General features: G+C 41.3%; 1 protein-coding gene across 1 annotated transcript in view; it reads right to left on the reverse strand.

Moving 5' to 3' along the window:
* Positions 1–17923, reverse strand: part of FAM129A (family with sequence similarity 129, member A) — a 156956-nt gene that overhangs the window by 18579 nt on the left and 120454 nt on the right. Inside the window, exons 7-11 of the mRNA XM_006903193.1 lie at positions 17220–17324; positions 16771–16933; positions 7880–8067; positions 4152–4313; positions 1638–1748 (exon numbers count right to left, since the gene is read on the reverse strand). Coding sequence (XP_006903255.1) covers positions 1638–1748; positions 4152–4313; positions 7880–8067; positions 16771–16933; positions 17220–17324 — 729 coding nt within the window. The remainder of the gene's footprint in view (positions 1–1637; positions 1749–4151; positions 4314–7879; positions 8068–16770; positions 16934–17219; positions 17325–17923) is intronic.

Consider the following 17923-nt stretch of genomic DNA (forward strand, 5'->3'; position numbering starts at 1 on the left):
CATTTGTCCCTTTGTGACTGAGATACCTCACTCAGCATAATGTCCTCCAGGGTCACCCATTTTGAATAATATTGCATGAGTTCCTTGTTTTTCAATACAGCATTAATATTTAAGGAAGCTTTCTGTAGTTAGTTGCCATCTATTTGGCTCCAATATGTGACATTCTTATAAATGAACAGAACCAAGCATTGACTGATCCTATAGTAAAAGTGATGTTGCTGTTTTGTACTGGTTAGAAGGAACAGGCTCATAGCTGACCCTTCGGTGGGTGTTTAGAGGCCGTGCATCGCACAGGAGGAGACTGCTCATCTTTCTCTCGTAGATCAATTGGTGGATGACTTAAAGCCATTTGTCCTTTGATTGACAGTGCAATTCCTAATCCACTAACTCACCAGAGCTTTGTGGACTACAAACAAGGATGATTTCAGCTCCACATCCACCACTGACCAGCCTGCTGGCCTTAAATAACTCACTGTAGCTCTAGGGGGAATCTGTTTCCTCATTTGTAGAATGGAGACACATTTTCATTATCTTATAGTTCTTATAAGGCTCAGTGGAAACAGAGTAAGTTAAAAAGTTTTTTTGTTTATTAAAAAAACAAAACCAAACCCAATATACAATATCTGTTCTAGTGTATTATTTTTAGTAGAAGGTAAATGAAAATGAGGAGAACTCTCAAGGTGTTAAACTGACAAAATCACCTCAACAATGGCTCAAGGATCAAAGATCATGAAGAAGGCACAGGATCAGGCAATCTTTGGTTATGCTGTGCACACAGTCACCATAGGCCAGAGCCAATGTGACAGCAACTAATAACAACACATATGACAGTCATTTTGCTATCTACCTATACATGAAGCAAAAGCCCTTGGAGCATAATGGGTTGTGTGTTGGGCTTTCAACTAAAAAGCTAGTGGTTCAAATCCACCAGTCCCTCTGTGATGGCAAGATGGACAGTTTCTTCCCAAATATCTTTTTTACTTGGAGTAATTCCTTTACCGTAAGATTTGTTTTTGTTCTCGGTAGAAATGTTAGCCAATTTAGATTGATTTTACTGTACTATAAACACAAGTCAATTCACAGGAAGATAGTCGAGGTAGTCAGCTCTTGTGTAAAGATTTATAGTCTTGGAGACTCTACAGGGCAGTTCTACTACTCTGTTCTGTAAGGTAAAACTATGAGGTGGAATCCACTCCAACAGCAACAGAGTTTAAACCCTTCTAAGAAAGAAGTTGTGCGTGACTACTTTTTACCCCATGTAGTATCTGCCACAGTGCTTTTCTTGTAGGACAGTTAGTTATCTGCCATATATAATTGCTCTGACAGTAGAAGCTGCACATCTCACGTTATCTCCAGCTGACAGGCACTGATGCAGAGGACTGTAGTTCCTAGAGTAGCCACTAGATGGGAGGACAGGCATAGAAGTCATACTGGAGACGCTGGCTTGTTGGGTTTTTTTGTTCTTTTGGTTGGTTTGTTTTGTTGTTGTTTTGTTTGTTTTTGGTGTTTTTTTTAAAGTTGCTGGTCTCTTGGAGAGAAAGGAGGGAGGAAGGATGGACAGGAAAAGAGGAGGACAAAAAAAGAGAACATGGTATTTTTCATTTTCTTCCAAGAAATGAGAAAATAGTTGTTCTTACCTTTAAGACTCGAAGTTTAACTTTCTCAATGGAAACTGCGATTGTGGAGGCTTCTCGTTGAAGATGTGGGGACAGCAACTGCTCAAATGTGAACACGGCATTTTCCATCAGCTAGGAAGCAAAAGCAGCACAGAAATACTACAGTCAGAGGCCACCAGGATCGCTGCCCTAGACCTGTCTGAAAATGCTGTCAGAGGGTGGTAGTGGTGGTTTGTGTGCCATCAGGTCGGAACCGACCCATAGCTTATGCTCTAGTGGGTTTGATTTAATCGTATAGATGATTTCCCACCCTTCTCCAACAAAGCACTTGGTGGATTCATACCTCATGTCTTTGAGATTGCAGTGCAGCTTCTTAAACCTTCCCCCCCACCCCCAGCACTATCCTAGTGATGGCCAGGGCCAACAGGCCTTCATCCCACATTTGTGCATGCACACAGTCTCCCAGGTTTGTGCTTTGAAAGAAATAACCACTCAGGCAAGGGTGGGGTCTGATAAGAGAGAGTGTGTGTGTGTGTGTGTGTGTGTGTAAATTATCTACCCCTTCATCCACCCACACCCTCCATTTCTTTTCCTTCAGCCCTTTAAGTACTCAACTAGAGAACTCAAGATCATGGGATTGAGATGCTCATTCCCTGTTTTCCATTCTCTGGTGTCTATAGCCAGGTCTTAAAAGAAATGAAGTGGGAGCCTGTCTTCTCCAATTACTGTTTGGCTGCTTCAGTCTCACTCCTTTACTTTTATGTGAACCAAATCACTAAGAACACCTGCCACCCCTTCTCCATTTTGCAGCCTTCCTCTTCAGGAATCTTTCTCTACAAGCCCATGCTGCTACGCTTATGTGAGAGAAAACAGAAGTTGTTCACATTTCTTATTCTCTGCATCTGTACGTCTAGCAAGTTTAACAGGCCCGGTCCAGGACTACCAAAGGCCTTTTTGCTAGACTGTTGCTCAGTTTTGTTCCTGGCCTGTTTTCCATCTCCCTCAGAGGTTGGATAATGATCATATATATCTCCTAATCCTGACCACCACTATTAAGGAGGAAAAAAAAATTCTTTCTTCTCAAGCTTATGATCCTAGAGCAACCAACACATAACTTAATCATAGCTCTTTCAACACTATCGTAAATTTATACATTTCTCTCACTATAAGTTTCCTGAAGAGTTCCCTTAACCTATCTAATAAAATAGTTCTTTCATAAACTTTAAGGTTTATCCCCTCTTTGTTTAGAAAAGACTGTACTGCAATACGGATAAGGAACTCCGGTGGCTTAGTGGTAAGAAATTTTGCTGCCAACCCAAAGGCTCGTAGTTTCAAATCCACCAGCTGCTCTGCATTAGAAAGACAGGCAATCTCCTCCTGTGCAATTAACTGTCTCTGAAAACCTGCTGGAGAGTCAACTACGAGTGGGTTCCGACTTGACAGCACATAACAACAAAATATGAATATAGAACTCTGGTGAAGTAGGGGTAAGCGGTTGTGCTGCCAACTCAAAGCTTTGTGGTTCAAATCCACCAGCTGCTCCACGGGACAAAGATATACACTTTCTTTCTGTAAGATTTACAGCATCTAAAAGCCTCTTGTTGGGTAAGCAATGAGTTGGTTCTGACTCGAACGCACGTAACATTATATTTATATCTATATAAGTCTGTCTGGCTATCTATCTATCTATCTATCTATCCACATACATACATAGAATTGGCATTGAGCTCTTCCTAGGTAGAATATTCCTTTTGAGGAGAGAAGGGGAGCCCACTAAGCAGACTCAAAACCTGAAAAATATGATAGCAGTGAAGTTCTATTTATTATCATATTTTTACTCTTAACTAAGAAAATTAAACCGTTGCTTCTCAACTTTGATTACTTACTTACTGCTTCAACTGTCACTGCCACAGAGAGCTGACTCATAGCTGACCATCAAGGAGGTTTTCAGAGGCTGTAAACACCACAGGCTGAGATTTCCCATCTTTTTCCTACAGAGTCGCTGGTGGATTTAAACCACTGGAGAGCGGCTACTTTGGATTAGCAGCATAATTCCTGATGGACTATGCCACCAGAGGGCGCTGGCTATGGGTGAGAGAGTACTTTAAAGAAATTGCCAAAATACAGTACCACAATCGCTAAAGATGGGGTCCAGGCATCAGTGGAAGTTTTGGTAACAAGGTCAATGCACTAATTTGAGAAATCAAGTCATTATTAGTTAATGCTCCCATTTCATGAGGCATCCTAGCGATGCAATGGTTAGGTTCCCAGCTACTGAAAGGTCAGTGGTTCATATTCACCAGTTGCTCCACAGGAGAGGATGAAGCAGTTTGGTTCTGCCTTTGAAACTCTATGGGGCAATTCTACGCTGTCTTGTAGGTTCACTCTGGGTCTGAGTCAATTCACCGTAACAGGCTTGGATTTGGGGATGAAAGCTCATCAACTCAGAAGACAGATGAAGTCAGTCCTAAGGCCAGTTAGCACCTGATCTCAGTAGCTCCACCCCCATCCATATGAATGTCCCTGCCATCCCACCTCTTGCATGCAGTTCTGGGTCCTCTGGACCACCAGGTCCACATGGGGGAATCTGAAGCGGCTCTTGAGGTCCTGCAGGCGCTCTTGGAGCAGGTTGACTTTAACGTAACAAGGTTCCATCTTCACCGAATCCAATGGGAGGTTCATCAGCTGGTCTAGACGCTGCATTTAGGTGAAGGGAAAAAATGAAACACTTTCAGATTTAGGAGGTGAGTGTAAACACAATTGTAAGCAATTACGCACATATCATTAGAAAGAACTGTAACCTCGATCAAGACACTGTGACCTCTTCAGTTACCTTGTTTTCCACCTTTTTGGTGGGTTCTTGGGCAGCTTTATTGCCAGTACAGACATTGGTTGCTAAAGAAAATTAGCTGGGTGGTGAGAAGACTTCAGGAGGTCTGGTCTTCTAAGTTCCTGATGGAATGTCTAAGCTCTCAGGTGTTCAACTCAAAGACTGAGCAGGCAGGCTGCTAGGTCCATGAGCTTCAAAAACTGTCTTTCACTAGTGGCACCCCTCTAAAAAAGCCCTGGGAGGTTGGAATGTGCCCTTTTTGTGCTGTCTAGGTGCCAAGCCAGTTCTTCACAAGTTTGAGGCTCTTCAGTTTCAACAGGGCTTCCTTCTGCTACAGAACGTTTTGGGGGCCTAATGGATGGGGAGGTATGTAAGGGTTGAGTAAAAGGAGGGAACCAGCTTTAGAAAAAGATGTCCCTGGAATAGGTCAGAAAAATCACAAAAAAGAGCAGGTCTTCTGACCTTATAGGAACTATGGTACCCCTGAACTATGACCTGGCCTCACCCTTCAAGGCTGGAGCTGAATTGACCCTCCAGCTCAGCTTTCAGTCAAGCAATAGACAGGCCAATACAGCAGAGTAACACTGGCAACTCCTCAGAACTGTCTACCATTTGTGATGAAAGGGGTAGCATTTGCCCACAGATCAAGTTCAGAGGACAGGAAGGGATAAGAACAAAAGATAAATGGAAATGAAAAACACAGAGAAGTGCTGTTACATTACAGGGATTGCAGTCAATGTCACAAGACAAAATGTGTGTGAACTGTTGAATGGAAAACCAATTTGCTCTGTAAACTTTCACCCCACTCACAATAAAAAGTTAAAGGGAGAGGTGGATAAAGGAAATGGGAAGGATCCAGTGTAAAAATAATGTATACAAACTTTTATCAGTAAACAAATATGAAAGAAAAAATATATTAAAAAAGAAAACCAACCAAACAAAAAAGTTAAACAACTAAACGATGATGGTGTCCCTCCTACGCTAGTTTGCAGGACTTGAGGACTTAACTGGTAAGGTTATAGGGCTTCAGTGAAAACACAGTGTCAGACTTCATTCACAAACAACTGCCCTCCAGAGTGTAAGCTGCATTCTGTTATTCTAGGAAGGTTGTTGCAAATACAAGAAATGCTATCTTCCAGTTTGTCTAAAATTTTTTTCAAATAAAATATTTTATTTTTAAAATAGCGCTTGGAGAGGAAAGTGACAGAAGGAAGGTGCTGGACATGGAGGTTCCCCGTAAGAACTGGGGAGCAAGGTGAGGAGGGGCCAGATGATGTAAGGTACAAGGCCTGAATCTCATCACAGAAAAAGATAAAGCTGAATTTCTCTAAACAGACACAGGGATCTTAAAAGAATGTCTTTTCATTGTGTTCTCAAAGGCACGTACACACCGTGCCCATCACTAATGTGCTTGACTGCTAACCTAACAGTTGAGGTTTGAGCCTACGCTAATTGGTCAAAGTTTTGACAAGTGACAGCACTCCATTGCTGATAGGCATCTGAGGAGAAAGTCAAACACTCTTGGTAATTTAAAATTTCAATCTGTTTTGGCGATGCAGATGGATGACTGGTCAGTATTAGAAATAAAGCTCTTTTCAATTTGCCCATTCTGTTCTTGGAATCTGTCCCATGGACATAAAAGCATCAGTGAATGGAGTTGTTTATTATAGCTTCATGGTACCAGCAAGAGTGCAATGACTGGGTAGATCACAGTGCATCCACATGAGACATTATACAGTCATTACAAAGAAAGATTTAGGGCTACACCAACTTAAAGACAGTGTCATAATTGGGTTTTGAATGAGAAAAATGATACACAAAATAGTATATTCAATCTAATCATGCTTTTTTCTTTTTTTATTATTTTTTAATAGCTGGGCATGCAATTTTGATAGCAGAAACTGAAAATCTTTTTAAAATGTACTTTTTTAAGGTTTTTAATTTTTATTATTATTATTAATTTTAATGAAAATTTACAGAAACTTTGAATTTCCACTCATTCATTGTTGCACTTTTCTCCCTGCCCACATCTGTCTCAGTTCGCTCTTCTTTTTGAAAAGAAAAAAAATTCCAATATAAGGATAAATTTATAAATATGTATGTATACTTTATAAATGTGGAGAATAGTATAGAATGGTATTATATTAAAGTTGTCAACACTAGTTACTTAAGAGGAGGGGTACGTCATGGCAGGGAAGAAGAGAAAGCAAGAAAGAAAAGACTGAGAGAATTATCCTGGCTATACACTCTCATGTGTGCATATTGGTGCCTGGTGTTAACTGGTGACCTAGAGGGCTGTCCATCCTAATTTGTCAAATGTAAAAGAAGCTGCCAACTTAGGTCTGTGTCATTGGATCTCAGACATTAGGGGGCATCAGAAACCTTTGGATATCATGTTAAAAGCACCCAATTACTGCTGCCTCCCCCACCACCAGAGAGTAACAGTCAGTAAGTCTGAGATGGGGCCTGGAAATTATAATTTTAAAAAACCAAATTATGTTGATGCTGGTCATGAATCTTATACTTTTAGAAAACGGACAACCCAACAAGCAAAACTTCTATAAATGAGCACATATGCTTGTGAAAGCATATACAGGTTTGCATCTGTATGTACAATGAGAATGTCCAGGAAAGCACACTCCAAATCATTCATATTATCTAATAGAGAAAGCTGGAGGTCCAGGTGACCTAGGAGTTAGGAGTTGACTAGAATTGTTATTGATATGTGATGTTGAACCTTCGAGTCAACTACAACCCATAGCAATTTTTTGAACAAGAGGTCAGAATCCTGCATCATCCTCATGACCTTCAACAGGCTTGAGGCCACTGTTACAGACATTACATCAGTTCTTCTTGTGGAAGTCTTCTACTCTTTCTTTGACCCTCCTCAACCTTTCCCAGTTGGATGTCATCTTCCAAGGACTGACCCCTATGCCCTAAGTATGACTAGTGTTAGGAGAGTATAGTTGATTGTCATTAGTTTTACCTAGATACAGATTCAGATCTATTGTTTTACTTGTTCTATGAATATTGTTGTTGTTGTTATGTGCCATCAAGTCACCTGTGACTCAAAGCAACCCTATGTACAACTGCTCTGAAGCCTACCCTGTCCTGAGTCAGTCTCACTGACTCCAACACACCTACTCCCATTGCCCTAGTTACTGTATTATTTTATAAAATTTTGTATCTTGAAAACCATCATTAAATAAAATCACATGGATGGATGGATGGATGGATGGACAGGTGGCTGGTAGTTAGAAGAAATGAAGGCTAGAAAAATGGAATAGATGAGTGAATAGAAGGGTAGGTGAATGGATGGAAAAGCCAGAGAAGGAAGGAAGGGAGATAAAATGGGTGGAGGTAGATAAAGTTCCATGAGGAGTCCAACCTTGGGCAGACCACTCTCACTCAGTTACTGGGCTTCATATCTTACCTCCTTTAGGTGGGCAGTGTCTCTAGCGGTCTGGAAGCTCTGACTGAGCTCATCCACCTCTTTCTCAAAGAGTGAGCGGACTTCACTGAATCCTGAGCTCACGGGTCCCATGAGCTCCTCCAGAATGGAGGCCAGGAATGGCTGCACACTATCTGCACAGCTTCTCTCCACAGGCTGGGTCACCAAAGCTGAAGTAGGAAACATCCACAAAATTGTGACTTGGAGCAAAATTGGATTCAGAGGCACCCGAGTCAGGCCATTGCACATGCAAAGCTAGCTCAGATGGGTAAGCCAGACAATCACAGCGAAGCTTGTGCCAGAATGGAAAACCATCAGACGCTTTGAGAGCTGGCACAAACAGAACTTCTCCCCTCCCCAACATAGCTTCCACTCTGCATGAAACAGAGTTTTCTGCTTGGCCCCTACAAATACAACATTTCAAACAAAGGAGAAACATGGTATGGAATGGCATAGCTATATAAATCATCATCATCATTATAATTTGTCTCTTAAATGAGTTTTTCCTGAGTTAATTAGTTGTTTAACTCTGTGCCCTAGAAAACAAGTAGAGTCTTTGCTCAGGCAAATAAACCCAAATTCCCTTTGGTTTGTTACCTTAGCCTCTACTCTCATCCTTACCGCTTTCTTCTTTCCAATTTTGCCAAACAAATTCCCTACCCTCTCTCCCTAGATCATCACAGAATACACAGTCAGCAAAGGAAATGTAACCAGGACAGAAAATTGTAAAGAAGAATTAAGAACATTTTTTTTTAAAAAAAAACAAATTCACATTCTCCAAGGCATCTCTACATGTTTGATTTATCTCTAAGTTGTTTGATTTAGAAGAAGAAGAGCAGTTAAAGATTCTGAGTCAGTATGTCTGGATTAAAAGCTCATTGCCATCAAGTCAATTTCCACTCATGGTAACTTTGTAGGGCAGAGAAGAACTGTCTACAGGGTTTTCAAGGCTGTGATCTCTATGAAGGCACACTGACACATCTTTCTACCTCAGAGCAGCTACTGGGTTCAAGCCATAAACATTTCGGTTAGCAACAGAGAACCGTAACCACTATACAAACAGAGTGAAAGGATACACAAGAAAGGTCTCAGTAACTATCTCTGAAAAGCAGGCTCTAAATGTTTTCATTTTGTGTATCTACATTTTCTAATTTTTGTTCTACAAGAGCTTGTATTTAAGATTCTGTCATCCAACCTATTTCTAGTTCTGGCAATTCATTTTGATCTGGGTGAGAAAGAAGAGGTAAATGTGTTCTTGTGAAAAACCTTAAATTAGAAGTCTGATTTTGGTTGATTTTTTTTAAATAGGTATAAAGTCTTTAAAATGGTTTTGTGAAACAAATTTTGGTATTATTAGTACTTATTTTCACTGAATAAAGATTAATTTTCCTTTTTCTTTGTTATTTAGGGAATCATATGAGAAGCAACAATGTCAGTCTAGAGACTAAGTTGTGCCTGATCCAGGCCATGGTCTTCACAATTACTTGACATGCATCAGAGAGCTGGACAATGACTAAGGATGACAAAAGAAGAATTTATGTCTTTGAGTTGTGGTGCTGGAGAAGAGTCTTAAACATACCATGGAACACCAAGAAAACAAATACGTCTGTATTGGAGAGGGTGAACTAAGTTTCTCCTTAGAGGCTAGGATTTTGAGGTTCCATCTCATGTACTTTGGGCATATTGCCAGGAGGGACTGGTCCTAGAAGGACATCATGCTCAGAAGTGTGGAGGAACAGTGCAGGAGAGGAAGACTCCATGTCAGATGGACTGATACAGTAACTGGGTTAATGGGGGTAGGTATGTTGGAGTCAGTGAGACTGGCTCAGGACAGGGCAGGCTTCAGAACTGTTGTACATAGACGTAGGGTTACTATGAGTTGTAGCCAACTCGATGGCACGTAACAACAACATTATGACTATGGACCATTTTTCACTGGAATATCTTCTGTGAAATAAAAGCAATCCCCAAATGAAGGATCTTCAGGCATGATTGATGGGTACAGCAGATATTATTAAACTCTAACCCTTTCCAAGCATGCTATCCCTTTCCAATGAATAGCCAGCCTTTTCTAACAATAGGCCCAAAGTCTGTGACATGAAGCTGTGTCATTTTTGCCTCCAAGGAGTATTTGGCTGTACTTTCTCTAAGACATATGTGTTTGTTCTTTGGTAGACCATGAGATATTCAGTACTCTTCTCCAACACCACAGTTCAGAGGCATCAATTCACCTCCAGTCTTTTTATTATTATCCAGCTTTTGGACACATTGCTAAAACCTGGAAAGACCATGGCCTAAATTAGACACATCTTAGTCTTCAGATTGGCATCACTGTTCCTTAGCAATATGTAGAGTTCCCCGACTATGGTCTTTCCCAATGCAATATGTCTCCTGATCTCCTGACTGCTGGTACCAAAGATGTTTATTGTGGATCGAATTAAGATGAAATTATTGACAATTTGGATTACTAAAAGAACAAATAGGTTTGCTCTGGAGAGGGTGAAACCAGGCTGCTCCTTGGAGGCAAGGATTCTGAAGTTCAGTATGACATACTTTGGGCATGTTGTAAGGAGGGACCAGTTCTTGGAGAGGGACATCATTCTTGGATGCATAGAGGGTCAGTGCAAAAGAGGAAGACCCTTGGTAAGATGGATTGGCACAGTGACTGGGATAATGAGGCTAAGTGTGTCAGAGACAGTGAGGTTGGTTCAGGATAGAGCAGGGTTCAGAGCCATTTTATATAAGGTCACTATGAGTTGCAAGTGATTTGACGGCACAGAGCAGCAGCAGGAGCAACAACAACATCACGATGTCAGAATTGTTGTTCTCTAGATGTTGAGATGTTTTATCTATATTGAAGGCTGTATTCTTCGATCTTCTGCAACAAGTGCTTTAAGTCCTCCTCACTTCCATCAAGCAAGATTATGTCACCTGCATAACAGAGATTATAGATGAATCTTCCTCTGATACGAATGCCACAGTCTTCTTCATTTAATCCAGCTTCTTAAATGATTTCACTATGTATCCAGTTATACACAGTACAGATTTAGAGATGTTTGCTGCCCTGTCCTGCTTTTTGGTGGAAGTGGTTTCTGAGGGGGGGAGGCTGTAGGAGGTCCAGTTCACCAGTGTCTTCCAAATTGTGGCTGCTCCACCATATGATGCCCTAGATGCCTTTTTTTAGCATGTAGAGCCTTTCCTCTTTGTCCCCCATGTCCTCCACATCTTCTCGTTCACACAACTCTCAGAGTTCACCCCTCCAGAAGGCATAATGTCATTGTTGAGCTTCTGAACTGTGTTCTCCAAATATTTCCTAACAGACTTAATGAATCCCGGGTCTCAACTATTCCCTGCTGCTTCTCAAGCCAACAGAGATGCTGTTGTGATAAATACTATGTTGAGATGCACTAATTCATAAGCAATTCTGAAGCTAAGGCAGCAGATGAGAAGCAGTTGGGCATAGCGATTAGGAATGAAAACACAGGAGCTAGAGTGTTTGGGTGAGCAGGCTGACTGGCTTCCAAATTCTGGCAAGTTAATTAGCCCCTGCCTCATTGTTCTCATCAGTCAAATGAGACAAATAAGAGTATTTACTGCCCAGGATCATGATGAAGATTCAATGAACTGACTATGCTAAAAGTGCTTAAGATCACAGTTCCTTACCATTAAGATCACAATTCCTTACCATTAAACCAACAGAGTTCAACTCAGGGTGTACTCTTTAATGCTGAACTCTTCTATCTGTTGGCATTATCATTCTTTCCAATCACACGACTGGATATAAGAGATCCATGAAGTTTTTTGAAGTTGAAATGAGATCAGCCTCCCAGTTGACTATCATTGCATTCTTCATTTTGCTTCTCATGGCACATTTATCATATGTCTCTGGTGTTTGACCTCCTGTTATTACAATATGTTTTCTTTTTTGACTCCTCAGGGTCACTGTAATCAGAGGAGACTAAAGACTCACTGAATAAATAACGTAGAACAGAATAAAGTTTAACTTCTTTACTTTTAGGAATTATACAGAGGTAATGGAGAGACTACTACTTAATACTCTTTAAAAAAACACAAAACAGCATAGAAGTAGCATTATATCATATCCAACTTTAGAAAGCACAAGAAAAGTCACTGCCCCAGCATCAACAGCATGAGGCTAGTTTCTATGAAGTCACGTAAGACTCCACCTGACAATCTTTTACCAATTTTGAAACCAACTGTTTCTTCCTGGTACATTCTATTCGCATGCTGTTCCACTGTGTTCAGTAATTAGTTACAGTGGCCACACAGAACTCATAACTCACACTCAGAGTTATGAAATTTATTAGGGAACTAACAGGTTGCAATTCAGGATCAGAACATTCGGGATACAGTTCTTCAGTCGAGATAGCACTTTTCTCCTGTACCCAAAGGCAGACACCGCTCTTTGACCCTTGCCTTGCTCAAGCAATTTTTACAAATTTCTTTAAGCTCTGTTGAACTAAGTGCTCCAAAGCATCTATCAACAAGTCTAATGTTTCCTGGATTTACCTAAATGGGCCAGCAAACCTAGCTCCCCTAAAAAGTACCTTAAACTATTCACATTCCACCAGTAAATATCCTGACCAAGGGCATCCAGCTTTTTTGCTCTGTGGGTCAGGAAGCCCACACAACTGCCTCATGTTAGTCTCCTGGTCTCTGCTGTTCCTGCTTCTCCACTACTACTTTTTGTCACCTCATGTCTTTGTAGCAAAGTATCGCTGCTGTCTCCTGGATTAAGAAATCCCAATCCAAATATTTCAGAAGCATCCTACCCTTGAGTTTTCCTCATTGGTGGCAGCAAGAGCTCACTTTTCTGTCTCTTGAATGATTCACTTTAAGCATAGTTGTTGGGTTTAGGTGCTGGCAAGTTGAGTGTGACCCAAATCGACACTATGAACAACAGATCTGAACACTGTCCTGTTCTGTGCCATCTTCACAATATTTGACACACTCAAGCCCATTGCTACAGTCTCAGTGCCGATCCATTTGGTCGAGGATCTTTCTCTCTTTCATCAACTCTTCATTTTTCTAAGCACGACACCTCTCTTCAAGGAATAGCCTCTCCTAGCGATATGCCCAAAGGATGTGAGACAAAGGTTTATTATCTTTGCCTCCAAGAAGCACTCTAGATGCACCTATTCTAAAATATATTTGCTCTTTTGGCAGTCCATGGGATATTCAGTATTATTCTCTAACACCACAGCTTAAGGGCATAAATTCTTCTTCTGCCATCATTATTCATTATCCAGCTCTCAGATTCATAGCAAATGACTGAAAATACAATGGCCTGAATCAGATGCACCTTAGTAAAGGTTAAACCTAGAAGGACAGCAAAACTGAAAAATTACCATGAACTTTATTTATATGATCACACCTCACAAGGTACCGCACTACAAAATTGCTTTGAACCTCACTCAAATTAAGAATGAGCTATCTATTTCTCCTGATGGGCCACAAACATCTCACATTTGCACAGTCCCACCAGACACTAGGCAGCTCTGGTAGCCTAGTGGTTGCACTGCCAACCTGAAAGCTTGTGGTTTGAATCTATCAGGAGGCGCTCCACAGGAGAAAGATGGACAGTCCCTCCTGTGTGATTTACTGCTTTTAAAAACCCACTGGAGAGTCAGCTATGCATGAGTTCCAACTTGATGGCACGCACAAACAACAACTCAGGTATTAGGGAGTTCTGGTGTCATGACCCATAGGGAACTTCACCACTAACTGAAAGGTGACGCCTCTCTGACTTGAATCCATCAGCAGCTCCACAGGAGAAAAATGAGCAATCTCCTCCTGTGTGATTTATGCTGTTATGTACCATAGAGGTGATTTATAGTCTCTAAAAAAATCTATTGGAAAATCAGTTACAAAATGGTTCCAACTTGACAGCAAAGAGTCAGTGGGTTAGTGACCAAGGTATTTAATGGGAGTTACAAAGACTGTTGCTACAAGAGTCATTTATGGTACTGAGTGCTCCTAAAGTTTTCCCTTCCTTTCTTTCTTTTTAAAGAATCCCAAACGTTTTATCAATGCAGACTGAAATATACTTCCTGTTATAAAGATGGAGAACAGAGAGGCTTGGTTAAAATGATATTTCAATTTAAAAAGGCTTGACTGTTGTTTTCTGCCAAGGTTCCTTTTAGGAAACAAATTTGACTCTAGAATCTTTTTCCATCTTGTGTGGGATACACCCAAGCCCCAGAGCTCGAGAGAGAGATGAAGAGGTTTAAATTGGGCCATGAGAATGGCCCGTGCTAGGCTCAGCTGCACTCCAGACAGCAGGAATTTTGGCACCGAAGTTTAGTGTTGGCAGTTTTCATTTGTTTAAAATATTTCAATATATAGTCAACTTTAGATCTGGTTGCACTAGATCTAGATGTATCAAACAGAAAACACTCTGAAGTTAAATACCCTGTTTGGGTTGTAAAGGCATTGCGTAAACAAGCATTTATATACAGACACGCAGACATACACACCCTTCATAGTCATGCCTCATCTAGTCTCTTCTTAGCAAGACTCATTCAAAGACACCTCAAAAAAGTGGAGCAGCAATGTTAAGAATAACTCACCACACAGGTCCTCTGTTGGACTCTAAGCTTCATAAGGACAGAAACCAGGTCTTCTATGTTCACTGCTAACGATCCACTACCTTGCTCAACATTCACTCATTAACATGGAGTCATAAGTGACTCACTGCTGACTCTTGTTTGGGTTTCCAAGACCATAATCCCACAGGAGGAGCCTGCCTACCTTTCTCTCACGTAGCTGCTGATGGATTTAAACTGTCAGAGACACTGTGGCTGTTGGGTGAGCAGCACAATTCCGACACACTATACCACCAGGGTTCTCTCTTGCTCAGTTGTTATTAGTTGCCACTGAGTCAAGTCTGACTCCCAGTGATCCTATGAACCACCGATCTGAACCCTGTCTTAATGCCGTGCCAACCTTATCATCTCTCCCACACTTGAGTTCCATCGCTGAAGAAACTGTATCAATTTATCTCACTGGGGTCTTCCTCTCTTTCACTGACCCTCCGCCTTTCCAAGCATGATGTCCCTTTCAAGAAGCAAGCACTGGGTCAATATTTGTGTATGAATGATGAGGGTGAGCCAGCCAATGAATAATCCAAAAACTGACTACAGAAGATCATTGACAATCACAGATGTGTCAGCATACTTCTCCCCCAAAATGACATTCAGTAATGGAGACTTTTTATTGAGATATGGGTGCCCCAGATAGAATCTCCAGAGCATTTTGGCCCTGAAGAACTTGTACAAGTCCACTTACGCCTTCTTTTGTGGATGCAGGCAAACATTTTCTCTAAGGAATCAGCGACTATTTGAGGCTTTTCAATCCAAAGCCTTCATTCCAACTATACTAACTGCTATTTTAGCATGAACACAGGTCAATACAGAAATGAATTGGTATGGCTGTGCTCTAACAAAATTTATTTAGAAAAATTATCCAAAATCATTATTCAAAATATCAAAAATATTAAAAAAATATTCTCTACTATTAGCCTACAGTCCATTGTTTGTTGATTCTGCTTGTCTGCAGTTTGCTTTTCTCAGAAGAGGACACAGAGGCATAGAGAAGTCAAACAACCCCTCCAAGGACCTGACAAACAAGTAGCAACAGTTGGAGCTGGAATGTGAACTCATATTTATTGACTCCAAACAAACAAAAAAATGGTGGCTATCTTGTTAAAAGAAAATTCAATTCTCCATTTATTAAAATGCTCCATAAGAGCCTGTATGGTGCTAAACATAGAGTATATGTGAGTGAGCCAAAGCACCACATCTCTTCTCTTAAGGAGCTTACATCTGGGCAGGAGTCCCAGTAGAAGCTCAGGTCACTATAATTCAGTATCAGAATGCTGAAATGGGGGAAATTGCATTGGGAAAGTTGGCTGTGAGGGACCTCTCAAGAGTACTGAAGAGCAACGATGTCAGACTGGAGACTAAGGTGTGCCTGATCCGGGCTATAGTCTTTGCAATTACGTGCTATGCATCAGAGAGTTGGACAATGACTAGAGTTGACAGAAAGAGAATTGATGCCTTTGAGCTGTGGTGTTGGAGAAGAGTGTTGAATATACCATGGACTTCTAGGAGAACAAAAGGTTTGTCCTGGAGAGGGTGAAGCCAAGAGGGCTCTTTGGAGTCAGGATTCTGAAGCTTCATCTGACATATTTTGGGCATGTTGCAAGGAGAGACTGGTCCTTGGAGAGGGACATCATGTTTGGCAGAGTGGAGGGGCAGCGAAGGAGAGGAAGACCTTTGATGAGATGGATCCATTCTGTGACTAGAGAAGTGGGAATAAGTGTGTTTGAGATGGCTAGGTTGGCACAGGATAGAAGAGCATATAGAGCTCTTGTACATAGGGTCGCTATGAGTCGCAAGCGACTTGATGGCACATAACAACAACAACAACATTATTAAACAAACAAGGAGGAGCTCCGATGGCCTAGTGGGTAAGGAGTTGATCTTCCAAACCAGAGGAAAGGGATTTGAATCCACCAGCTGCTCCATGGGAGAAAGATGAGCAATCACCTGCTAACACAATTACAGCTTCTGAAAGCCCACTGAAGAGTCAGCTATGAATCAATTCTGAAGGGATGGTACATAATAGCAAAACATTACAAACAAAAAGAGTCTTTTGTCTTAGGTCCATGAAACTCCATGAGAAGGTCGAGGTCCTTACCAGCACCTCTGCCCTAACATTATAACACCTCTTATCACTTCTCAATTTCTTCAAGTCAACTCTCCTCTAAAACCATTTGTCTTAAATATGCAGTGGATCACCTAACTGCACAGCTTAGTTAATTGGCAGGAGCATGGATTATCTCTACTGACCTTTGATCTTTCCAGTTAAGAAGTTCTTTGAGTTCACAATCTGGTCCATGTCTGAGCGGATTGTTCCTTCCAGGTCTTTGGTCAGACCTCTGCATTCCTCCTTTAAGGCACTTAATCCTTCTGAGACTTGAGCCTGAACCATGTTGTAAGCCTCCTCTAGAAGCTGCAACAAGGACAGGACATAAATCAGGCTCTGTCACATACAGAGTCAAGTAGAGGGAGGTGAGCTTATCACGGGCTATCATAATATAAACAGCACAGCACACAAATCCTAATTTTTCTTTCTGGCTTCAAGTCTGTTTGGATTAGTCTTCATGTAAGTGAGAATAAGCAGGCTCAAAGCAGACAGTTCTCCATCCAGGAAGGAACTATGTTGTTTTTTATTCTAAAGCTGCCCTATAAGGAGAAAGGACTGTACATCCCAGGTGCAGGCCAAAATAGTGACTTACCCCAAACCAGGCTCTCTTTCTGTCATTCTTTTTCCCCTTCATTTTAGGCAGAAGTTCTGTCTGGAGGGTTGGTAGGAGTTCCTCCATCACCAAGTTACTCAGGATCTACAGAGAAGAAAGTGACATGAAGCCTGGCCAGTGAGGTCAGAAGGAATCCAAACACCAGGCCACTCAAAGGTGCCATGAGTGACAGCTGCTATTTTGCACACTGTTGTCTAAACCACATAGCTGAAACCCTCTTTCTGAAGACATCGCAGGCACCACAGCTAAGAAAATCAGAGGGTAAATGTTCTTAAATTTCTACAAGGAATAGCGACACTTGCTTATTATATAAGCAGCCATGGCGGCATGATGTGTAGCAGGCTAGACTGCTCACCTAAAGGTTACGGCTTCAATCTACCCACAGATGCTCTTTGAAAGAAAGATGGGAAGAGGCGTCCAATTAAGATTTTATAGCCTTGGAGACCTGATGGAAGGTCACTATCAGTCAGATTCAACTATATTACACACACACACAAACACACATACATATATTTGGAAGGAGGAGTGGCATCCACTCCCGTAACAGCTTGCCTCCGGAAACCCTATGAACCTGGAGAGAGGATGAAAGACACCCAAGCGTTGAGGACTCTCCTTCATAGGGTCGCTATGAGTCAGTCGCCTGTAACTCCATGGCACTTAACAACAACAACATATATATATAT

The sequence above is a fragment of the Elephantulus edwardii genome, unplaced genomic scaffold (assembly GCF_000299155.1).
Source record: "Elephantulus edwardii isolate Elephantulus edwardi_28Jun2011 unplaced genomic scaffold, EleEdw1.0 scaffold00532, whole genome shotgun sequence".
In the NCBI taxonomy this organism is placed as follows: domain Eukaryota; kingdom Metazoa; phylum Chordata; class Mammalia; order Macroscelidea; family Macroscelididae; genus Elephantulus; species Elephantulus edwardii.